The 24,592-nt window shown below is 56.5% G+C and overlaps 1 protein-coding gene across 5 annotated transcripts in view; it reads right to left on the reverse strand.

The window, feature by feature from the left end:
- Positions 1 to 24,592, reverse strand: part of CANT1 (calcium activated nucleotidase 1) — a 31,977-nt gene that overhangs the window by 1,855 nt on the left and 5,530 nt on the right. For 2 of the 5 annotated variants that reach the window (XM_072781854.1, XM_072781855.1), the window contains exons 2-7: positions 19,591 to 20,243; positions 17,530 to 17,733; positions 4,411 to 4,500; positions 3,402 to 3,593; positions 2,753 to 2,884; positions 1,386 to 1,644 (exon numbers count right to left, since the gene is read on the reverse strand). In XM_072781854.1, the coding sequence (XP_072637955.1) occupies positions 1,386 to 1,644; positions 2,753 to 2,884; positions 3,402 to 3,593; positions 4,411 to 4,500; positions 17,530 to 17,733; positions 19,591 to 20,221 (1,508 nt within the window). In that variant the 5' untranslated portion in view covers positions 20,222 to 20,243. Of the gene's footprint in view, positions 1 to 1,385; positions 1,645 to 2,752; positions 2,885 to 3,401; positions 3,594 to 4,410; positions 4,501 to 5,961; positions 6,146 to 14,437; positions 16,678 to 17,529; positions 17,734 to 19,590; positions 20,244 to 24,592 lie in introns of those variants that run through there. The other 3 variants (XM_072781857.1, XM_072781856.1, XM_072781858.1) reach the window with 3 other exon arrangements.

The following is a 24,592-nucleotide window of genomic DNA, read 5'->3' on the forward strand; positions in this document are numbered from 1 at the left end:
CACATCCCCGGCCAGACCCCTTCAGGTCCTTGCTGGGTGCCCACAGGTACCTCTCTGTCCCCAGCACCTGTCGCATGCCCCCATGACACGGGCATCACCCCGGCCACCTCTAGTCTGCTTCTCCTGCCAATTGGGAGCCCACACTCCCAGTGACCCAGGGACTCCAGCTGGGCTGGGAAGGCAGGGATGGATGGGCACTTGCCCTCGTCCTCAAACATAGGTCCTGCGAGGAGGGGCACAGGCTAGCTAACAACTTCTCATACTTGGCTGGAAAGAAACCATTTTAATCTGTTTTAATTGCCATTCATTGTTTTCTCTTAAATGTTACTTCCTGTTATATAAGCCTTAGGTCTTAAGAATGAAAAGGAACAGTTCATTTTACATGGATGCTTTCTGCATACAAGCCCCTGGGAGGCCCCAGCAGGTAGCCTGGCAGGAGGGGCCACGGCCTGGGTGCAGGAAGGCTGGCCCCCGGGCCTCACCCGGGGCACTGGCTCACGGGCGCTGCCTACGGGGTGCACCGTGCAGCGACGCGCCAAGGCTCGGATAGGACCTAGTGCTGGGTTTGGGGTTGCAGGTGAGCTACCTCACACAAGCAGGGCCAGGACATGAGAAGCGGGAGGATGAATTCAGAAGTAGGTTTTAGGTTCTTGGAAATCTTAGACTGTATCCCTTATGTTACCTAAGAGGTAGGGTGTGTGTGTGTGTGTGTTTCTGGGCCACCCAATTTCTCCCCTAATACACGCGTGCCTGGGCCTCCCCAGAGGCTGTGTGATGCGGTGCCCCAGGGCAGGTGGGTGACACCTGGGGCCCCTTCCCAGCTCTGCCCCAGGCCCCTCTAGGAACCTTCCACAAAACCAGTCCAGGCAGCTTGTTCCTGGTGAATTCCTGACCCAGAGCGCGTGAAGCCTCTTACAATAGTGGCAGCTACCCAGGGAGATTTTTTAAATGATGTTTTGTGAGAGTCGGTGTAACTGTGTAACTGTGTGTGTGTGTCAGTGTGGGTGTCAGCGGGGAGTGGGCGAGGCTATGTAGGAGTGTGCAAATGTGTGTGTGTATACACAAGTGTGGTTGCGAGAGTGCAAGATCATGTACACACGAGTGTGGAATGCACACGACAGTGAGCCCAAGCACATGCACCCAAAAGTATGCACATGTGCACACGAGTGAATGTGGGTGTGCACGTTTAAGACCATGTGGACATGTGGGTGCTCACAGGTATGTGGGGGGTGAGTGTGTGCGTACCTGTGTGTTGTGCTCACGCCTGTGTTCATGAAAGCACTGACACGCTGGGTGCTGTAGCCCTCAGGTTTGCCATCAGGGGGCGGTGGGTGGGCCCCGTGGACACTGCCCAGGCCCCAGTACCCCCTCCCGGGTGCGGTCACCTGATAAAGTCTCTGACGACAGGCAGGCACTCTGCGTCCACCTCCATGGTGACCGTGGAGCCTGGCGCCTTGCACAGGGCCTGGGCCTCGGGGTTGGCAGCCAGGATCAGCCTGTGAGCACAGAAGTGCGGGCCTTCCTCCTCCTGGTCCTTCACCTTCACCCTGATGGACAGGTCACAGCCCCTCTGGCTGTCAAAGATCTGCTCAAGAGCTGCAGGGAGCTCACCCGACAGGTCAAGGGTGTGGGCGCCTCTGGTTTCTAAAAAGGGCAGCGGGAGCACAGGGTTAGGAAGAAGGGGCCCAACCCTCTGCTCCCTGGGCTCAGGCTCCTCCCGGCCTCGTCCACTCATGAAGGCTCCGGGGAAGATGAGGGTGCCCTTCCCCTCTGTGGCCCAGAGCCTCCCTGCCCCTGCCGAACACCCCTGGGAGCTCTCTGCTCCCCCACATTCAGCCAGCACCCCCACTGACTTCCAGAGCTCCAGGCTTCACCCTTTTAAAACCCCAACCCAGAAGCAATCACCCAGGCAGCACCTTCTAAAACCCAAACCTTCTCCCTGGCTTGATGGTCTGAAGTGTGAGGGTCTTATGGAAACTCAAGTTAGAGCTTTGGGGTCCCTAGCAGCCTCCTTCAGGGGACTGAGGCCTAGAGAAGCTACTAGAGGCCCCCAGGGTGGTTCAGGGGGTGATGCACACTCCCAAAGTCTAGCTGGGAACTAAATCCCACCTGGTCTCTTTGCCACAAACAGGTTTGAATGAGTCCTGACAAGTCAGCCAGGTGGGCTCGGCCCCCAATCCCCCAGCCCCCACCAAGGGCTCCCCACCAGGGCTGCTGCCCACCCAGCCCCCCGTGCCCCTGTGAGCCCTCCACGCCGCTGCTCCATCCTTGAGTGAGTGTTCCCACGGCCTCCCCGCCCCGGTGAGGCCCAGGAAGAACAAGTGGACAATAAAACCGGAAGACACAGAGCACCCGGTGAGGTCAGCACGCGGGGTAGAGCAGGGGAGAGGGGGGAGGGGCAAGGGCTGCGCTGTTGGGCGCCCGCCGTCGGGGCAGGGTTGAGGCACACACAGTTTGCTGTTGAAGCACGTGGGTGGGTGCTGCCCGCTATTTCCAGAACGAGGACTAAGGGCCCCGAGAGGCCAGGGTTTAAGGAGGCCACAGTGGGTGTCCGGAGCAGGTGCCACATGGCTCTTGGCCGATGACCAGAGTTAATGGAGCATCTGTGAGCAGCACGGGGGGAGGGCAGTGGGGAATCCGGGGTCGCTGCTGGGAGGGGTGGGCTCCGGGGGCACCGCAGGGGAGCTCCGCAGAGGCGAGTCACATGTGAGTGTGGACGGGGAGGGCGTGTGGGCCGCCCACCGGGGCTCACCGTTGCTGCAGACCACTCCGGCGTCCTGGTTGTGCCTGCAGTTACTCTTCATCCAGCCCAGGGACGTGCAGTTGGCCAGCGAGGGCTCTGTCCCCGTGCACTCCACCTCGTCCAGCATGATCGGGCCCTTGCCTGGTGGCACAGCAAGGAGCAGGGGGGCACTGGGGGGCACCGGAGCCCTCCTCCCAGGGGGAAGGGACCCGAGCACAGGGCTGCTCCCCCGAAGCCTCACTGAGGTGGGGGACGTGGCCGTGGGGGAAGTACCCTGCAGCCCCCCCCCACCCCGCTATGAGGTTCCTCTTGGAACACTGGGCCACCGAGCAGCCTCCGCTCCCTACCTGCCCCCACCTCTGGGTATTTGGACTGTTGCCCTGTCCTCAGAACCACAGCTGTGTCGGTGGCCAGCTCCCTGCACCAGACTCTTGGGGGGGGGGGCGGCTATTTCAGGAAGGGCCACGCCCTCAGGGAGGGGACAGGATGGGCCTCAGCCAGCCAGCCTGTCAGAGCCTCAGTGGCGCTGTTTAAAGTGTTTGCCAGTGCTCAGTGAGTAGGAACGCCACGTGCAGGTTTTAGGTGACGGTCCCTTCCCAGGACAGGCTGCGTGGTCGTGTGTCTCAGCCCCAGAGGACCTGGGGATGGGCAGGCCTACCTGGCCCAAAGGCGGCTCCACCCAGAGCCTCAGTGGCATTCTCGAACCCCAGGGCCCGGCAGACGACGCTGGCATCCATCAGGTCCCACAAGTTGTCACACACGGTCCCCCACCGGCCACTGTAGAAGATCTCCACGCGGCCCTCGTTGGCGGTGTCCCCATTGGCCAGCCGCATGTCCCCATCTTTCACACCTATGGTGCTCCCGAGGGAACAAAACCATCAGTGGGGATGAAGACAGGGCAACTGGGCCCTCATCCCAGCTGGGAAGCACCACCTTGCCCCTCGCTCCTCCCAACTGGGTGGATCGCTTGTCAAGCTCCCCACAAGGGAGTGCCCACTGCAAATTAGCTTCAAAGCCCCCCATCCATCCTCAAGGGGTCACCCACGGAACCCCCCCAGAGGGTAAAGCACCTCTTCTTGTCTTTGAAGTCTGAGTCCTCCGTCCAGGGAGAGAGAAAGGGCAGAAGGGGCAGTTGGAGCCCCCAGCACTCGAGATGGGGTAATGTGGGACCCCAAGGAAGAATGGGGGAAGAAGGGGCCCATGCTGACCCTACCTGAGGGTGCCCGGGGCTTGGCGTGCCACAGCAAGGACCGCCGGGAGGGCTGGGGGGCAAGTCCTGGGCCAGCAGGCCCAGGATTCCCCAGAAACACTGGCAGAGTGGCCGGGTGCCATGTCAAAGGGCAATTGTCAGTTGGGGGTGTAGCCAGCCGTCGTGGGGTCACCAGGACCAGGAGGGGCCTCCTGAGCCAGGGGGTATAGAGAACATAAGCACCGGCGTCCTGCTCCTCACATTTGTCCCATGGGCTTCTACTGCTCAGACCCTGGCCTGACCCTCAGAACCGACAAGCGTCCGTCACGTTCGTCCAAGCAGGGCATCCCGCAGGAGAGAAGACCCGGCCTGACCCCAGGAACCTTGCCTCAGTTTTCTGCCGGGAGGGGTCAACGCCGCAGAACGGGGAGCAGCAGCCTCTCAGGCTGCCGCCTTCAGCATGCCTGGCACAGCTCACCTTGAGTCCCAGCCACCAGCAGACACATCCAGAGGACCAGTGGGAGGGCCATGGCCTTTCCTGGGGGGGGTAGGGGGGGCAGCCTTCGTCCTGTGGCAGAAGGAAGCAGCAGAGTCAGACAGCAGAGCTGGACAGCTGTCAGGACCGGGCCCTGTCTGTCATGTAGGGAGGACAGGGGGCAGGCGCAGTCCCTGCTCCTCTGAGCTGTGTGACAGGTGCCCCAGCGGGGGTCCCTCACCTGTCTGAAGGGTGGTCCTCTGTGGAGGAGTAAGACTTGCCCAAAGGGGAGGGGGACCAGGGGAGGTCTCCAAGCAGCAGGACAGTGGGCACCAAAGTCCATCTTGGAAAACCAGGCCCTGGGCATGGCGGCAGTGGGGTCAGGTGGGAACAGTGGAGGGAGGAGGGGGGGCGTCCAGGGCCCAGATCAAGAGAGGCCTAGTGGGCCTTGTCAAGGGCAGGGCTTTATCTTTATGTTCAGGCAGTTGGACCCCAGTAGGAGTGCGGGGACAGCTATCCTGGACAGCTATCGGTGAGCCCCAGGAGGGAGGGGACACATCAGAAAGGAGAAGGGCAAAGGTGGCTGGGGCAGGGGGGTGGGGGAGGGGAGCAGGGCTGAGGCCTGGGACCGGCTCTGCAGCTGGCTGGGGGTGGGGGAGCAGGGAAGGAAACGCTGAGCAGAGGGCCTGGTGTGGACCAAATAAGCTGCCTCTAAGGTCAGTGTCCCCCAGGACCAGGCTGGGAGAGCCCAGGGCCACCAAGACCACGCCGTGAGCCTGGGCGGGGCACGGGCGGCATGGGGAGGCCCAGCGCTTCCAACCTTCGCCCGGAGTTGGATTCTTCTTGCTTCTCTAGAATTCTCGGGGCTTGCTTTTCATCTTCATCCCCAACCTGCTCCTCCCCTGCCGCCTCGGCCCATGCCCTGAACGTGGAGGAGCCAGTCATTGTTTATCTTGGGCTCCTGGCTCAGGTCACGATCCCAGGGGTCATCCTGGGATTGAGCCCCACGTGGGGCTCCCTGCTCAGCGGGGAGCCTGCTGCTCCCTCTCCCTCTGCTCGTGTGCTCACTCTCTCACAAGCTCTCTCAAATAAATAAAACCTTAAAAAAAAAGAGAGAACCCTGTGGCCCCGCCCCCTCCTAGGCCCAGCAAGCACAGCGCCCCTGAGGTCCCACGCCCGCCCAGGCTGCCCCTGGGGTGCTCATGGCCACCTGCTGTAGCCTGGCTCCCTGGTGCAGGGAGCTGGGATAGGGCTCTGCCTGCCTCGGCTCATTCGGTGCCTTTTGCAAACTAGGAGAAAAAAGATGCTCTTCCCTTGGACAGGGGGAGGCCTGGAGCAAAGTGCACACGCTGGCAGGAGCACACTGGGCTGAACTCCACGTGGGCTTGGCCCTTTGTCCCGCTGAGCAGCCCCGGCAACGGTACACAGAGACCCTGCGGATCTGCGAGCAGCATCGACGGCCCCGGGGCCGAGGAAGAACACCGGGTCCCCAGGTCCGTGCACCAGGGACATTACACCCACTAGACTACACTGCCTAGAGCTAGGGATACCCACCTGAGAGCAGGAGGCGGGAGCTTACCTCCCCGAGGCGGCGACTCTGATGGCTGCCCTGGAGCCCCCGCCGCAGGCTGCCCCTCACCCCAGAGGACCCTCCCAGGGAGGCTTGTGGTCAGGCTGGTCCCAGGAAATACCGGAGAAGACTGAGTGGAGTTTCGATTTCTAGAAACCACCTGACTTGGGTTCCTTCTGGGGTTGGCTGTCAACAAGGCTTCCTGAGCCCCTCCCTCCCCTCAGTTCTGACGGGATGCGGGGGTGGGGGTAGGGGTGGGGGTGGGGGTGGGGGCGGCAGTGAGCAACAGCTACACTCTAAATGTGGAAGGGCCCCAAGGGCTGGCACTGGGGGCGCTGGGGGCGGGCGGGACCGCAGGGGCAGGGCAGAGGGTGGGGCGCAGGCACTCGCTGGGCTCGCACTGAGCGCCCCCGAGCTGCGTCCTGGGTCTGGCACCCCGTTAGGCGTCTCCGTGGCTCGGGAGCGCTGGGCATGCAGGACCTCCCAGGGAGGGCCCCTCTGCGAGGCTGCACAGAGCGGGAGGGAGGCCCCGAGGCACGAGAGACAACATGCCCAGGTATGCCGCCCGCAAGTGGGAGAGCCGGCCCCACCCGCAGCAGTGATGCCCGGAGCCCACGCTGCTCACCAGCAGAGGACGCAGCTACCCCCAGTGACGGCTATTCTCACCCCTGGTGGCCGCAGCCTCTGGAGTGGCTGTGACATGCTGAGCGCATCTCACAGCCATCCCTGGCCTCCTGCAGAAAGCAGCCCTGGGGGAAGCACAGTCTGTCGCTCCCAGGCTGTGTTCAGGACCCCAGGCTTCCTGGGGTGTGACCCAGAGCGGGGACGGGGCCATAATCGCAGCAGCAGGTGCAGCGAGTCGGCTTCAGGCTCAGCGAGCCCGCTGACGTCCTGGGGGCAACGCCAGCTGAGGATGCAGGTGAGGGCAGGGCTGAGACAGAGAAGTAGGTCCTGACGCTGTGGTCTGAGCCCGTGGGTCCCGCCGCCCATGAAGTCAAGGTCAAGTCCTGGGATTTGTGGTTAAATAAGGCAATCGATGCCCTCTACTGTTTTGGTCACCTCACCCCAAGGTTTGGGAGGAGAGCTGTCCCCTAGAATGTCCTCAGGTTCTCTTCAGCCTAGTGGCTCTCAACCTGGTCTGCACATGAGAATCACCTGGGTGTTTTACAAAGTCCCGATGCCTAGGTCCCCTCAGTCACCATCTCTGGGGTGAGGACACGCTTGGGCATTTTAAAGCATTCCAGGTGGCTGGCATGCGCAACCAGGGCTGAGAGCTGCTGGCGGAGACACTGTTTCCCTGGCAGCCTGTGCTCCCAGGGAGTGAGCCCCGAGGTCAAGCATTTAATGGCTATTTGCCCGAGAAGTGATGTTTTAGGGAGCCGCATAGTTCATCTTGCTCCCTGCAGCCACACTGTAGATATGCAGGGGGGGAGAAGCATCTGGAAATAGCGCTGGCAAAAGAGACTGTGGCGAGTTTTAAAATCCTATCCACGGCCGCCTGGGTGGCTCAGCAGTTTGGCACCTGCCTTCAGCCCAGGGCGTGATCCTGGGGTCCTGGGATCGAGTCCCACATCGGGTTCCCCGCAGGGAGTCTGCTTCTCCCACTGCCTGTGTCTCTGCCTCTCTCTCTCTGTGTCTCTCATGAATAAATAAATTAAATCTTTAAAAAAATAAAATAAAAGGCAGATGAAGAAGCCTCAGGTTGGTTGGCACAGGACCTCCAGAACCTTCCTTCACGTCATTTCCACTGAGTCCTGCCCAAACAAGTTGCCCATCAGGGAGAGGAGACAAAGAACGTCCTTTGGAAGGTGTTGGTGGTGTTAACTCCCCAAATAAAACTGCCAGTTATCTTACCACCAAAAATCAGTTTATTCAGGAAGAGCAGGGAGTTGCAACTGGGAATAAGCAACAAGCGGCAGACCCACAGGCAGGTCCGTGGAACCAAAAGGAGGCGCCTCTCTTATAGGGGGGAGGGAGTCCCTGGAGGCATCTGGGAGGGGGAAGTGTGGGGGCTTCTCACTGTGCGCAATTGCAGGGGGAGGAAGAAGCCTTCCTTCCTCCAGGTGGGTAGGAAAGTGGCGTCGGGTGCCAGGTGGCCTGCAGGTGGCCTCGGGGCTGGCTGTGGGAGCTCCCCCCGCCAGCCGCCCCACTCCGTTCTAAACTTTCCTGCTAGGAATTTTCGGTGGCATGTTTAAAACTCAAGTTGCAGACTCTTTAGTTCCACAGTCCTGGGAAGTCCTTCGACTTGAGGGGAGTAAAATGTAAGGTTGAGGCCTCTTGGGGAGCTCAGAGTACGGGCACCTGCTCCCTGGGGCGCTCAGTCCTGCCTCCACCCCACCGTGGACCGTCCACTGAGATGGGAAGTGCCGCTCTTCTCAACCCCTTCAGAGGTGAGAAATCAGAGGTGCCGGGAAGCAGAATCTGCCCAGTCATCCATCTGGGGGGGATGGAGCTGGCATTCAGGCCCACGCTTTTTCTTAAAAAACAAACAAAACAAAACAAAAAAAAAACTGGCTTGACATACAATCTACATATAATAAAGTGTGTGGATTGAATGAGCTTTGACAAAGGTATGCAGATGGCGGCCGTGGCCACAGCTCTGATCCACAGAATGTTCTCATCACCCCAGAAGTGCCCTTGTGCCCCTCGGCAGTTGTCCCTCCTTGGCCACCACTGATCTGTGTTCTAGAATTTCATATAAACAAGAAACATACAATACGCAATGTTTTCTATCCAGCTGCTCTTACTTAGAGCCTTGCTCTTGAGATTCACTCATGTCATGCAAATACCATGAACCGGTTCATTGCCGCCCCCCCCCCCAGGTCCAGCCCCCCATACGGACAGGCTACAGTTTGCTTATGCACTGATGGACATCCGGGACATTCCGAGGTTTTGATTATTGTGAATAAAGCTCTTGAGACCATTTGGGAGGGACGCCTGGGTGGCTCAGCAACTGAGCATCTGCCTTCAGCTCGGGGTGTGACCCTGGGGTCCTGGGATCGAGTCCTACCTCAGGCTCCCCATGGGGAGCCTGCTTCTCCCTCTGCCTGTGTCTCTGCCTCTCTCCCGCTTTCTCTCCCTCTGTCTCTCATGAATAATCTTAAAAACAAAAACAAAAAAAGACCATTTAGGGAGCAGACTTGGTGTGAACATAGCTTTGCTTTCTTTTGTGTAAGATACCTAGGGATAGGGTTACTGGGTCAGGAGAGAGATGTTTAACTTTTTCGTTTCTTTCTTTTCTTTTTTTTTAGATTATTTATTTATTTATTAGAGACAGAGAGAGAGAGAGAGAGAGACAGGCAGAGGGAGAAGCAGGCTTCTCACCGGGAGCCCCACGTGGGACTCGATCCCGGATCTCCAGGATCACACCCTGGACCGAAGGCGGCACGAAACCGCTGAGCCACCTGGGCTGATCTTTTTGTTTCTTTTAAGGAGGCTCCACCCCCAGCATGGGGCTTGAACTCACAACCCTGAGATCAAGAGTCGGGCTCTTCACCGACTGAGCCACTTGGGTGCCCCGGGATATCTAACTTTTTAGGAAACTGCCAAACTGCTTCCCACAGTGGCCCGACCATTCTACATCCCTGCTGGCAATTGTATGAGTGTCCCAGCAGCTCTAAATCCTCACCAATACTTGGCATTACCAGTCTTTTTAATTTTGTCCACTGTGGTGGGTACACAGCAGGGTCTCAGTGTAGTTTTAACGGCTAGCTAGCACTGTTGAGCATCTCTTCATTTTTTTTAAATTTATTTTTTATTGGTGTTCAATTTACCAACATACAGAATAACCCCCAGTGCCCGTCACCCATTCACTCCCACCCCGCGCCCTCCTCCCCTTCTACCACCCCTAGTTCGTTTCCCAGAGTTAGCAGTCTTTACGTTCTGTCTCCCTTTCTGATATTTCCCACACATTTCTTCTCCCTTCCCTTATATTCCCTTTCACTATTATTTATATTCCCCCAATGAATGAGAACATATAATGTTTGTCCTTCTCTGACTGACTTACTTCACTCAGCCAGCATCTCTTCATATGCTTGTCTGTCACTCATACGTCCTCTTTGGTGAAGCACCTGTTTAGATCTCAGGCATGTATTTTTATGTATTTGTTTATTATTTTTTAAAAGTTTGTTCTTAAATTATTATTATTTTTTTAGATTTCATTTACTTATTTGAGAGAGAGCAAGCAGGAGCGGGGAGAGGGGCAGATGGAGAAGCACATTCCCTGCTGAGCAGGGAGCCTGACGTGGGACTTGATCCCAGGACCCTGAGGTCATGACCTGAGCCGAAGGCAAACGCTTCACCGACTGAACCACCCAGGTGCCCCATCAGGCCATGTTTTAAATCGGGCTGTTTGTCTTATTACCGAGTTGTACACATTCTTTACATACTCTAGATGCAAGTCCTTGAGAGAGAAGATCTGCAAATGTTGTTATCTTCTCGTGCCTTTTCATCTTAACAGTGTCTTCTGAAGGAGGAAGGTTTCAAATCTGGATGAAGCTCAAAGTCTCAACCTTTTGGTGTCGTGTTTAAGAATTAAAATGCCTGACCCAAAGTCTGCTGTCTTTTAGGGTCTTGTCGTGTTAGCTCGTGTCATCCTGTGATCTATTCTGAGATAATTTTGCACATGGTGGGAGTTAAGGGCTTCAATCATCTGTTTCCAGGTAGATTAGAGTTGTCCCAACACCATCTACACAGTCATTCCCCCCCACTGAACTACTTGGTCCAAAATTCACTGACACCACACACAGGGGTCTATTTATGGGCTCCTTACTGTTGCTTTGATTTATATGCCTATTGTTCTGCTAATACAATAGCTCTGATTGCTTACAGCTTAATATAAGAAGTCCAGACGCCAGATACTCTAAGTCTTTTGACTTTTTTTCAAAATTGGGTATTCCCATCCATGAAGACAGCATATTGTTCTATTTATTTGGGTCTCTTTTGATCTCACCTGTTTTGCAGCTTCAGCCTATAGATCTTGCACATGTTTATATCTATTTATTATTTCATGGTTTCTGATTGTTCACAGTAGCCACATAGAAACAAGTTAAATTCTGTACGTGTGCCATGCGTCCTTTAATTTTGCTAAACTCAACTGGTAGTTCTGGGAGCTACCTTTTGAAGATTTCTTAGGCTTTTCTATCTAGTCAATCTTGACAGCTGTACTCTCTCTTCCAGTCTGAATGACTCTCTTCTCGTTGCCCAATTCCATTGTCTGGGACACCCCAGAGGACTGTGAATTCAACTGATGAGAACATCAGTGTCCTGGGTCTGATTACTGTGCTTACAGTTGCGATAACTGCACGGTGTTAGCACTGGAGAAGGCTGCACAAAGGGGACAGACCAATACTGTCCTAGTTTTGCAACATCTAGGTGGTTTAAAATGATTCTAATATAAGAAGTTAAGTGGTGGGGGGAAGTGCTGAAAGTGGACGTTCCTGCCTTGGTCCCAGAAGTCTGAGGAAAACAGTCTTGCAGCATAAAGTATGACACAAGCTATAGGTTTTTTTGCAGATGTCTTTTATCGAGTTAGAGATGTTCCTTTTATGCCTAGTTTGCTTCATAGGTTGATTTGTTTTTAAATCATGAATGGGTGGTGAATTTTGTCAAATGCTTTTTCTGTGTCTTTGGAGATGATCATATGGTGATCATCAATGTGGTGGGTTACATCGATTTTAGACTATTAAATTAACCTTGCATTCCCTAGTAAATCACATTTTCTCATGAATTATTTTCACTTTTATAGAAGGGTGGATTCAACCGGCTAAATTTTTGCCAAAGATTTTTCCATCTATGTTCATGAGGGATACTGGTCTACAATTTTCTTTTCTTGTAATACATTTGTCTGGTTTTGGTATTAGCATAGTGGTGCCCCCATAAATGAGCCAGTAAGTGTTCCAACTTCCAAAATCATGGGAGGGTTTGTGTGGGGTTGGTATCATTTCTTCTTTCAATCTCTAGAACAATTCACCAGTAAAACCTTTTGTGCTCAGAATTTTCTTTTCATGGAGGCAATTTATTTTTGTTTTATTTAAATCTTTTTTAACAATTTTATTAAGGTATAACTTGCTTTGAGACATACCTATTTATTTATTTATTTATTTATTTAGAAATTTTTATTTATTTATGATAGACATAGAGAGGCAGAGACACAGGAGGAGGGAGAAGCAGGCCCCATGCCAGGAGCCTGACATGGGACTCGATCCTGGGACTCCAGGATCGCGCCCTGGGCCAAAGGCAGGCGCCAAACCGCTGAGCCACCCAGGGATCCCCGAGACATACCAATTTAAAGTGTACATGATAGGATTAAACATTTGGGAAGAACTTTTTTTTTTTTTTAATTTTTTTTTTTTTTTAAATTTATGATAGTCACAGAGAGAGAGAGAGAGAGAGAGAGAGAGAGAGAGAGGCAGAGACACAGGCAGAGGGAGAAGCAGGCTCCATGCACCGGAAGCCCGATGTGGGATTCGATCCCGGGTCTCTAGGATCGCGCCCTGGGCCAAAGGCAGGCGCCAAACCGCTGCGCCACCCAGGGATCCCTTGGGAAGAACTTAATGGCACTTTTTTCCACTCGTTTCCAATATGACTTTTGGGACTTTTCTTTTTGCCGGTCAGTTATGCGTTGAACACATGAGGGTACCATGAAGGTACCATGTGGGTTAAAGTCACCACCTGGGCAAGTCGAGTCTCATGGTTTCTCAGAGCCCCAAGGGCTGGTTTTCAGGTCCCTGCTTCTCCATCAGTGATTCCCCATATGGTCCTGCCCCAGGCTGACGCACTCCGGCTTCTCCCCGACAGCTTTCCTGGAAGTGTTCTCACGAGGACTGCCAAGAACACCATGTCCCCCTTGTTGCTCAGCCCCCCGATACTTCCAGACCTTCTTACTTGACCTCCCAGCAGGAAATGGATGGCTCCAAATGGGGGTGATGTAAGGAGGCTTCAAGAAAGGGGCCATTTCCAAGGTGTGAGTGTGCTAGTGGAGAGTGGTATCTGGGGCTTGGACCACTCTCAGGCCAGCAGGGGGGAGGGCAGGGAGCGGTCCCTGGAGCATAGGCAGAGAGAGTATAGAGGGACCTATCTCTCGAGAGACCGTGCCTGAGGCAACCTTGGGAGGGAATCAGGAACCCCCAGCTCCTCCTCCCTCCTGCCAGTCAGGGTTATCCCAGAGGGCAGAGGTGAGGCTCACTCAGGTCAGCCTGGGGACCAGAGCAGGGCAGGCAAGGGAAAGGGAAGGAAGGTCTTAAGAGACGAAGGGACTGCGGGTACACTTGGCTTTAAGACCTCACACTCTTGCTGCTTCTCCTATTCCAGTTCAGGCCTCTCTTATCAGCCCCTCCCTTTCTAGTGCTCCTGAGCTTCGATGTAGAGCTTCCTAGGATTCTGCACGCCCGTGCGAACGGTCTCATCCCTGCAGCTCCACAGACACGCTAATGAAGCCCTAATGGGCGTAGACCTCATTCCCGGGATCCTCATCACCCAATCATCCTGACAGCTGCAACGCAATGGGTGAGTGCATCTACCTCACTAAGCATCAGGAGCACTAATGACAGCATCTTCCCTTTATAGATGAGGAACCTAAAGGACAGAGTGGTTAGACAAGCTGTCCCAGGTCACACAGCAGAAATCTCACGGCCAGGACTGGAGCCTGCGAGTGATTTCACAGCCTGTATTTTTTAATTAATTAATTAATTAATTAATTAATTAATTAGAGAGAGAGAGAGACAGACAGACAGAGGAGCAGGAGAGGGAGAAGCAGGCTCCCCGCTGAGCAGGGAGCCAGATGTGGGACTCCATCCCAGGATCCTGGGATCATGACCTGAGCTGAAGGCAGACAGTTCATCAACTGAGCCACCCAGGTGTCCTGTCAAAGCCTGTGTGTGTGTGTGTGTGTGTGTGTGTGTGTATGAGAGACACAGAGAGAGAGAGGCAGAGACACAGGCAGAGGGAGAAGCAGGCTCCATGCAGGGAGCCCGACGTGGGACTCGATCCTGGGTCTCCAAGATCACGCCTGGGTCTGAAGGCAGATGCTCAACTGCTGAGCCACCCAGGTGTCCCTCCTTCTATTTTTTTAAAAAGATTTTATTTATTTATAAGAGACACAGAAAGTGAGGCAGAGACATAGGCAGAGGGAGAAGCAGGCTTCATGCAGTGAGCCCGATGTGGGACTCAGTCCTGGGACCCCAGGATCACACCTTGGGCTGAAGGGAGGCACTCACCGCTGAGCCACCCAGGCGTCCCACACAGCCTATATTCTTAACCACCATGACCAAAAGAGCTTCTTCAGATTCAGGAAAAGTTGGGACTGGATGATTCATTTTCCAGAAAAGTCCCCATCTTGCCTGTCCCACATACTCCTGTGACATGTCAGACCCCTGCCCCAAACAGAAGGACAGAGCGCACCCTTCCGTGAATCATGCTGGCTCGGGCATTCCCACAGATCCTTGGCCACCAGCCAACATGGACCAGGAAACAGAGAGAACTCACAGTCCCCTCTGGCACTTTATTGTTTACAAAACAATGGGTCCAGTTGGAAGGAACACAATCATTATGCTTACAGCAGCAAATACAGAAACAAAAATTGTCTAGCTTTAAAGAGTCGAAAATCACTACGGTGAAAATGTTCTTCGGGGCACCTAGGCCGTGGCTGAAGTGCCATCAGAAAGGTCTCAACTTAGTAACTGTCCCAAGTTCTTCCGCCTTCCTAATTTCGGATCTGCTTTAAAAACGCACATAGCCCCAACACCAGTGATGTTTATCAAGGTGGTGGGTCAGAGGGCCTGGCTAGGCAAAGTCAGAAAGGACTCGGGTCTTCCAGGCTATGTCCAGTGGGATCCAAGTTCCAAAGAAACGTGTCACGTTCTTTTGCCAGTTGTTTTATGGTGGCAGAAACACACAGCAGTGCAGGAGGGATCCTTGCTGGGTTCCTTCCTAGCAGCTGTTTTAGAGTCTGTGAGCCAGGGGGTCCAAAGTGAGTGACGTCAGAGCCTACAAGATGGCCCTTCCCAGACCATCACGGCACCCCACATCCTCCTGAGGGGTGAGGGAGCTTACGGTAGGGCCCTTCTTGGCTTCAGGCCTGGCTGAACCATCCTAACCTCCCTGTCTTTGCTCTGGAGCATGGAGAAGAGGCCACAGGGAAGAGGCCACAAGGCCAAGCAGGGTTTGTGTGAAGTTTCCAGAGAAGGGGCTGCAAGCTCCCCAAGAAAGGGAGACAGAAAAGGTCAGGGGATGGAAGCCACGGGGCCAGGCAGGTGTCACCTATAACCTCTTGGGGACAGAGCCCAGTGCCCGAGACCCAGGGAGGGCATGGCAGGACCTAGGCTCCCGCTTGAGTCAGGAAGTGAAAGATAACCATTTGTGGAAGTCTTTAAAGGCATGACAATTTCTGATGGTTGCTAATAAAAAGCAACATTTTGCCTTTGCATCCTTTGACCAATGACTTGGAAATGCTTAAAAACTTGCTTACTCACTGTCAGGACTTAATTCCAATCTCCTCTGCTGCTGGGAATAAAGTTGTTAACTAAGGGACTTTGCTCTGTGTGATCAGATTTGGTGATTCCACCCTGAGAAAGGAAATTGGTTTAATTAAGTTAGTAATTGAAACTTCAAAGTGCTGCACGGCCACAGAATTTTCCTGAAGGGAAAAAAAAAATGGAGTTGGTCACACGAAGTGGAGATGGTCTGCTGTGAAGCTGAGGACAAACGAGCAAGCTTCTGTCCTTTCTTGCAGAATTTAGGGCGATTCATCCTTGGAGGCCTGCCCTCACTCATACACATCTGCAGTGTAGACAGATTCTTTTCCAAGGACCTGGGGAAATGGATCTAAAGCACGAGGTTCACGAAGAAGGAAGAAAAGGAGGTGGCCTGGGAGCTCCTGAGGGCAGGTCCACTTCGGACTTGTTGTTTCATCCCCACAGTGCTTGACACATAGTAGGAGCTCAAGAAACATTTATTGAACAGAAGAACAAATGGAAAGAGGAGAAAGGGAGGTCGGATGCAGGAAGGGCAAGGCCGGGTTACGGAGGAGGGGCCCCAGCTTAGGACGCCTGCAAGGGCCGGCTCTCACCACCAGATGGCAGTGCCCAAGATGCACGGGTTGGCGCGCGGCGGGGACCTTCCGGGGTGGCGGGGACCCAAGACTCCCAGCTCCACCTCCTAACCCTGGGGCTGAAACCCCTGAACCAGGGACACACTGCAGAGTTCCGAAAAGGAAACAAAAGCAAACCAAAACCACAGAAAAGTGCAGTCCTCTGGTTTTTATAAAATTTCAGTCCTGATGGAGCTGAGAACTATCCACTGCTGGGCCTTGCTGGGCTGAATTTTGTCAATTTAAATAAACTCTATTCCTTCATACTTGACGTTTCCGATCTTGGTCTCTGGCAGCAGGAAGCGGCCGTCCAGGGTGAAGGCCATGATGTAGGTGGCAATCTGGCCCCCGTCCTCCTCAGACTTGAGGGCCACAATGATCTGGTCGTCGGTGTCGGGGATAAACTTGAAGGAGGAGAAGCCGTGTGTGGGGACTACCTCCCCCACGTGGCTGACAGAGATGTCGCCAAAGTCCTGGGCGGCGCTCAGGAGCAGGTTGGTGCCCTTGTGCTCGTCGTCCTTCTCGCTGTAGCGCTCGTGGCTGGCCCGGCGCGGCAGGAAAAACCACCGCTGCAGCGTGTCACTCCAGCAGGCAGACTCGTGAATGAGGTAGCCTGGGGACACATGACAGACCCACGGGTCACCAGACCACCCGGGGGGGGGGGGGGTTGGCCCCACCCTGCCCAGGACCAGGGAGTGCGCGAGACCCGCCGCCGCACAGGAGGGCTTGCTTCCCGCATGGGCTTCACGCTGCCGGCCGGCCACTGGGGCAGCATCCCTGCTCGATCCTCTTCAGACCTCCCTGTGTCCTACAGGCCTCTCCACCTGTCCTTGCTCTGGATCACCCGGAGTAACAAAGACGGGCCAGTCTGTCCCTGGTGCCCCATCTCTGGTCACCTGTGGCCATGAGTTCTGTCTGCATTTCTGCTTCCTCGGTGCTAAGGAGCACGAAGAGTGAGCCCGGGGGAAGGGGGCGAGATAAACAGGCAGGGTTGATTTGTGAGGAAGAGATCGGGGTTGGGGGGAGGCTGGCTCGAAGTTGAAAAGGAAGTAGCATGCCCTCCTATGTGAGGGCGAAGCAATGTCCTCGGCGTCACGCGCCCCAAGCCTAGAGCTGCCTGGCTGCTCCGAGCATCACCACTCCCCACCACACACCACGACAACTCTTGGGAGGCAAGGCGAAGAGCCCAAGCTCTGCCCACCTTGCTTCTACTGAGGCAGGGGCCAGGCCAGAGGGCTGTGGCGGGGAGGGGGCTGCAGTCTGCCGGGGCCAGGGAAGGAAGAGCAAATGGCTCATTTGTCCCCAAAAGCCACTGGCCTGCTGTGAGCAGCCATCACAGACAGAAATCATCACAACTGAGCACGAAACGACACTGCTGTGGTTTGGAAGCAAACGCTCCAAGAAAGTGCACACGCAGCACCCCAGCATCTGTCAGATGCCCCCCAAGGCGGGGCCGGTCCCTTACCTGGAGGCTGGATCCCAGCGGCGGCCCGCAGAGCGTTGTAGCTGGACACCCAGTTCTCGTGGTCCACGCTGCCTCTGCAGCCCACCACCTTCACCCATTCTGGGTTTTCATTCATCACTTCCCCCGTGCTGGTGGTCCACTCCTTGCCCAGGCCGCCCACATACAGATGCTCGTCCTTCACAGCCAGCCACTCGGCTTTGAAGCCTGGGGACAAAGAGACGAGGGGCATGCCTGAGATGATAGTCACCCCTCTGCTCCCCAGGCTCCTGTGGGGTCTGGCAGCCTTGGGCATCAGAGGTCACCTGTGCTGGATCTCATGCGAGGCAATGACAAGAGAGTGGGGGACAGGACAGCCTGGCTCAGGGCCCCACCCCAGAGAGGCAGTGGTCAGGGACTTGTTCTCCGTCTTCTATTCTCCCCCTCTCCCCACCTTTTGGGACCTGTCACATTCTCTTTGGCCCCTCAATCCAGGAACACTCCGCTGGGACAGCCTCTCCTAAACTGATTCAAATGGCTCCTGCTGCTGGCACCTCACCTGCCCCTTCACTCCCAAAGGCCCAGCCAGACACCAGTCTCCTCTGATCCCCAAACTCTGCTTCCCAAGCTGTATGTCCCAACCTCATGATCACCTCCAACCCTGGGCAAGTGGAAGTGATTTGAGCTATCATGGCAGAGTGGCTCCTCGCAACCATGACTGGCGCCCACTAAGAGGACAGGAAGCAGCAGTAGCCAGAGCTAAGAGCGGCTGGCAGGGCCTCAGAGAGTCCCCTCCAATCTGTGCATTTATCCTCTTAGGTGTCTTTGTGGGGAGCCCAATGTGAAGGCTGCAGTGCACTCAGGCTGTGGGATGCTACCCCCTGCACCCTGGGTTCTAAACTGTGCTTGCCTTCCCAGATGTCTGGTGAGCTTCCTGCTGGCCCGAAGGACCCAGAGCTGTGGCCCGCCATGAGAAATGGCAGCAGCCTCCAGAATACGTTTCTCTGTGGTGGCTCTGGAGGGACCCGCTGAGTTCCTGGGGTCCCAGGGGCCTCACCAGTTCCCCCGGGTCACTTTCGAGAGAAGACCCTCTCCGTTTTTCAGGGCTTCCATCCTTTCTGACGACCCGACCACGGGGTAACCCCAGGCTCCCGTTACTCTGCTTTCTCCCTGGTCCAACGGGGAAGAACAATGGCTGCCCATAAACACTGACACACTAAGGCAGGAATCGGGCAACCGAGGTCTTCTCTGAGACCTAGGCCCAGATCCATCCCAGGCCCGGGAGGGCTCTGAAGCGATTGTATCAGGGAGGGCTGGCTGACAGCGTGCCCCACGGGCCCAGCTAGGTGCGCCGTTCCTTCTCCGACCTGAGAGAGGCCTGAGTGTCCAGCTCCCTGGAGGGTGCAGGCCCACCTCCGGGAACGCAGGTGAACACGGAGGCTTTCGTCGGCGCCCTCGCCCGGCGCCTCCCTGCCCCTTCCCCTCCGAGGCTCTGGGCCCCTCCAGCTCCCTCTCGGAGCTCTGTGCTCCCCGCAGCCTGAAAGCGGGAAGTCCTTTCTGGTACGGGGCAGACCAGTGGGTCACAGATGATTTTCAAGCTTGGATCCCACCCAAGTGCAGTCACTGCTACTCATGCGCAGACCCTCCTTCTGCCAGGTTTTCAGAAAGCAGTGCTGGGCAGCGTAACTTCACCTTGTCAATAAGTCTCAGTTCACAAGAGCATGTGATGCCATGGCTTTAAAGGTATAAGACACTTGGAGGCTGGTGTCCCCGCGTGCTCTAAGACACCTCTGAAGATGTAGGAAGGGGCTCGTGCCTGGGAACGAGAGCAGCAGTGGAAAGGACCCGCTTCCCGGCCAGGCTTCTAGGAACAAGCTCTGACTGCAGCGACTGCTTCAGTGTGAGGCCAGCTCTGGGGTGGGGCAGCCGTGAGTCAGGAGGGAGACGGCTCCACCTGGTGGTCCCTCCTCCTGGTCACGTGAATGCTTTACCATGTACGTGCACAAAGCAAACTGGCGGACAGTCAACCCAAACCTGTCCCCCACACCCCAGCCAAAGCCAGGAGCTGGAGAGGACCCCACTTACCTTTCCCCACCGTCCCATCGCCGTCAGACAGGATCACCCACGGCACGGCCTTGGTGCCCTCGATCTGATAGATGACCCCTGTCCGGTCATCCACAGAGTAGAGTCTCCCGTTGAAGACGATCAGCTCAGACAGCTCCATGCCCCGCCCCTTTTCAGCAAGGTGGGACTCTAAGACCCCGTGGCCTTTGTCCCATTCCACGGCCACCTTGTCCCCGCTGTCTGACAGGGTCAGATAGCCCTTCTTCAGGTAACTGAACCAGGTATTTTCCTCTTGGGCTCTAGACTCTGTGTCCAAGTCAGCGATAACCGCAATTCGGTACCGAGTCCCGCCCGGCGTCCTCTGAGGGGCGGACAGAGGGTAGGTGTCATTGTACCGGTCAGCAGGTGTCTGGCTGAGCCTCCAGTTGTGGGCGTTGGGTGCGGGGGGCCGGCCTGGGGGCGGGCGGTGAGAATAGAGCAACCAGAGGACGGCGGCGCCCACGAAGGACGGCAGGATCACCTTCCAGCGGGGGCGGAAGCGGGGGTCTGCTGCCTTGGTCATGGACGCCAGCACCGGAAGGCCCCCCACACTGATCCGGAGGGAGTGCATAGGCTCATTCCATTCCAGGTGGTTGGAGGGCTGGGCGGGCATCAGACTGGAGGGCAGGCGGGACCTGGGCACCCAGAGAGAGGACAGAAGTCAGCAGCCCGCAGAGCACACGGGCCTCCCTGCCACCTGATGGTGCACAGGTGAGCAAAGTTATGCCATCTGTCTCAACTGGCAGGACAGAAAGCTCAGTGAGGGCACGTTCTGTGTAGGCGGTGCTTTACCAGCTCAGAAGGAGGAGCAGCAGGGGCTGAGGGAGGGAGTCGGGGTGCTGAGGGGTTGGGCGGGACAGGCCAGCAGAGAGGGTCCAGGTCTGTCTGCTCATCATTGATGACTGGTCACCTCATTCGAGAAGCTCTCCCTGAGGGCTCTGCTCCCGACAGCACCCCCCACATACCTTCCTTGGCATCTGCCACCCCTGCCCCCGCCAACCCATTACACAGCCATCAGCATGTCCATCTGCATCCTGCGCTCCTAGGACAGTGCAGAGCAGTCGTACGCTCATCAAGGGAGTCCTGACTTCCTCCCGGGCTAGGGTTCTGCAACATCCAAATAGAATCATACAACCGATATAAGCTACACAGAATACTTCTGTTTTTGGCAAGGTCTGCCCTCTGGCACCCTTCTATTCATGTAAGTTACAGAGGGCCCAGAGTCTGACCAGGACTCGTGGGCCCCGAAGGACAGCTGGCCCTGGCCTGCTCCCTATAGGCAGCACCACAGCTGGGTGGCGGCGGCCAGGAAGTGCAGCTTTTCACCGCTCGCCCCCTGCTTACGTCCCCGGCACCGACCCCGGCAGCCTGGCCGGCGTGGCCACAGCGGCGCCAGGCCAGCTTCTGGCTCAGGGCAGCTGCCAAGTTGGGGGAGCAGAATCAGCAGAGTCAGCCCTGGGCTGCGGCTCTGTCTCTGTCTCTAGTTGTAACTCAGTAAGTTCCGGCCCAAGACGGGCCCTTGGCTGGTCGCTGGGGGCATTTCTGCTTCCTGCCCCAAAACAACCAATGACGTGACTTCTGGGGCAGATGCTCCTCTCCTTGCCAGGTGGCAGCAGGGAAGGGCAGCTCCCTGCACCCCAGTCTATGCAGCCTGTGGGCAGGGGCCGCTGGGGGAGCTCCCGTCCACACCACAGGCTGCTGGCTCCAAGGGGGGAAAACCATGGCAACGGTTCCAAGTAGAAGCCAGTCTTTCCCTTTTCTTGCTCCTGGACAGATGTTTAGGTTTTGCCATCGGGTCAGGTGCAGAAAAGGGATGTCTAAGGAGCGAGCAAGGCACCAGGAGGTGCCGAGCAGGGGTGGGCGCTCTGGAAACCCTCCCGCTCCTCACCTCAAGCGCGGCTTCCAGGTTTCCCTCCTGGGTGAGGGCTCCCTCCTCCCTAGGAGGCGGCTCTGCTGCGGCCACAGAGCTGGTGGCTGCGCCTGCTGGGCTGGGAAGCAGGGGTCCCAGCCATTGCCCCTCCTCTGCTGTGCCCAACCCCAGGCCATCGCAAGCCACGGCTGGGCCCAAGCCACCCGGCGTCGATCTCTTGCATGATGTGGCCGCTGAGCTCTCAACTCCCACATCTCACCTCCTGTTCCAAATTCTGCCTAGATTCCTAACACATTCGGATCTTACGATTTCCAGCTAAGTCTTACTCCCTCTCCCCAAACCTCCTTGTCCCCAACTCCTCCGTCAGGAATAGTTCTAGGTGATGGGGAGGCCAGCATATTCGAAGCTGCCCAGGGCAAAACTTCCCTGGAAACCCTGGGAGATGCCCTTTTCTGCAGGAGATTATACTGCAACCAGAAGTTCTGCACCACCACCACTTTGCCCACCCCAGGCATGGCCCCCACCCTCCTTCCACGGCAGCTGCTCCGACAGCAGGCCTGTCAATTCGGTGCCCCTCACCCCGGCTGCCCCCCGCACCCAGTGACCCCTGCGACCCTCGTGAGCAAATTAGACCACACCGCTGCGTGCTCTAGGAGTAAACCCTCACTACTACGTGGCCCCTGCCCAGACCTCACCCTGCATGCACCCCTGCCCAGCCCACTTTTGCCTCTGCACGGCTGTCTCACTCTCTTTTCTGTCTTTCTCTCTGGGAGACTTGGCTGCCGGTCCCCCAGAGTCGGCCCCCACGTGCCTGCCCCACTCGCCAGCACGGCACCTGCTCCTTCTCTTCACTGCCCGCGGCAAGTTACGTAATTACTCCTGCTCTACCTTAGCTCCACGGGGCAGGGACCTGCCCACACGGGGCCAACGGCGGGAACTCTGCACACATTTGCCAAACGGATGACAAATATGCCCACACCTTCAACAGCCCCCCAGCTCCAGCCCTGTGCCCACCTTAGACTGCAAATCCACAGCCCTGCATCCGGCCCTCCCTGTCATCCATGGCATCCCTGGTGGACAAAACACCCACCAGGGTACACGGGTGTCACCATTGTGATGTGTCACCTGCCCTTAGTCTGCCCCCTTTCCATTCCTGAGCCGCCATCCTGCCACTGGTCATCTCGTCACATCTCCTGCCTGATGGCTTCCCGCAGATGACGTGGGGGCCCCGGGGTGGAGCCCACATGGCCACACCTCCCATGCACCAAGCTGCCTGGCCCTAGTCTAGGGGCTCAAGGGAAAAGAGCCCCCTCTCCTGCTGCTTGGGGACAGTCAGCTCTTCTGGTTCCTTCGCCTTCTACATACGTGTCCAAACTGCCACCTGAGTAGCCATTTTACCTCCAGATTACACTCAGGTATCCTCAGAGCACCCAATAAACATTGTGGATGAGTGATTATCCGTGAGGGAACAGGAAACCACCCCTCTGGCACCCTGGTCCCTTCCCATCCTGAGGAGCAATGGTGCATCCACGATTCTGAGTGAAGGGAGAGAGAACTCCTCCCAACCCTGTGACACCTTGGTCCCCCACCCATCCCTTGCTACCCTGGAAGAGCAACCATCTCTCCGTCCCTCCGGGATGCTCCATGTCCCTCCTGCCAGCAGGTGACGCTCCCCCAGGTCCTCCTCCTCCTGTCTCTCTCTCCTCAGCCCCCAATGCTGTATCTCCTTCCCAGTCACCCACCCTTCTTCTGAATCTTCCCTGAGATGACCTCCGTCTCTAGGGGCATAGCCACTCCAGTGAGGGCTCCCCACACCTTCCTCACCTGCACCTGTTCCCTGAGTTCCAGGCCCAGCCGCTGAGCCTCCTTGTCGGCCTGCTGGCACCAGAATGAGCTCCCTCAGGAATTTATTGACCAGCCGAGGGCACTCCCAGACCTCAGAAGTCATCCTGGGGACCAGCTGGATCAGGTTCTTGCCTCCTCACATCTCAGCGCACCAGGCCCCCTCCCTGGTCTGGTCTGCACCCCACCTCCAGATTTGGGTCCCATCCCCCACCCTCTACTTCGTCCCGTCTCAGCTCGGCCGCCGGTGATCAAGGTCCAACCTGTCCTCTGCCATTCACCAGCTGCTCCACCTGGCTTCTCTGGGCCTCAGCTCCTTCCCGTGTAAACTCTGATTGAACAGTGCCGACTTCTTGGAGTCAGATGCCTGCCGCAGGACCTGGCACAGGTCACCTGCTCCTGTCTGCCTGCTACCCTCGTCACTCTGCTAGCACCAATGCCCACCTGCCTGGAGGGCCCAGCTTTGTAAGTAAATGTGATGAGAAGTGGCTGGCCCAACCTGTAAGCACTCAGCATGGCAGCAAAGTCAAGGACTCTGCAAAGGACTCTGTAAAGCTGAACACATCGACTGTCTGTCCCTCTACAGAAAAAGTATGCAGGTCCCCAATCTAGACCTCCCAAATCCACGCTCCACACAACTGGCAGAAATGATTTTTCTAAAAAGTGATCTGGATTGAAGTTCTTTGCTAGACCCCAAAGCTGTCCCACTAAAGCTGAGACCCCTCTGTTCCCCACTCACTCCCCCCGCCCCTACCCTGTGCCGGGCTCTCTATGACTCCACAGCCCACAGCCAAGCCCCTGTGCGTGACGCTTCTGCCACATGGGATGATGACCTCTCTGACCACACAGAACCATCTGGAAGTCCCTGGCTGTGCCAGGACAGGGATGCTCCTGCTGCTGTCTCCTTGCCTCCTGCCCCACATCTATGGTGAAGGACTCCCCCGCCCCCACCACCAGTAAGCTTCCCTCCTGGACCCAAAGGTGTCCAAGCCTGACCCCTGAAGCTGAGCGTCCCCTTATATGCTGATAAAGACTTTGCAGATGTGACTCGGTTAAGGACCTTGAGGTGGGGAGACGATCCAGGGGAGCCCTAGACGCAACCCTGAGTGTCCTTATAAAAGGGAGGCAGGCAGGGCAGTCCCGGTGGCCCAGCGGTTTAGTGCCGCCTTTGGCCTAGGGTGTGATCCTGGAGACCCAGGATCGAGTCCCGCGTCGGGCACCCCGCATGGAGCCTGCTTCTCCCTCTGCCTGTGTCTCTGCCTCTTTCTCTCT

Source organism: Canis lupus, chromosome 16, assembly GCF_048164855.1.
Source record: "Canis lupus baileyi chromosome 16, mCanLup2.hap1, whole genome shotgun sequence".
In the NCBI taxonomy this organism is placed as follows: Eukaryota; Metazoa; Chordata; class Mammalia; order Carnivora; family Canidae; genus Canis; species Canis lupus.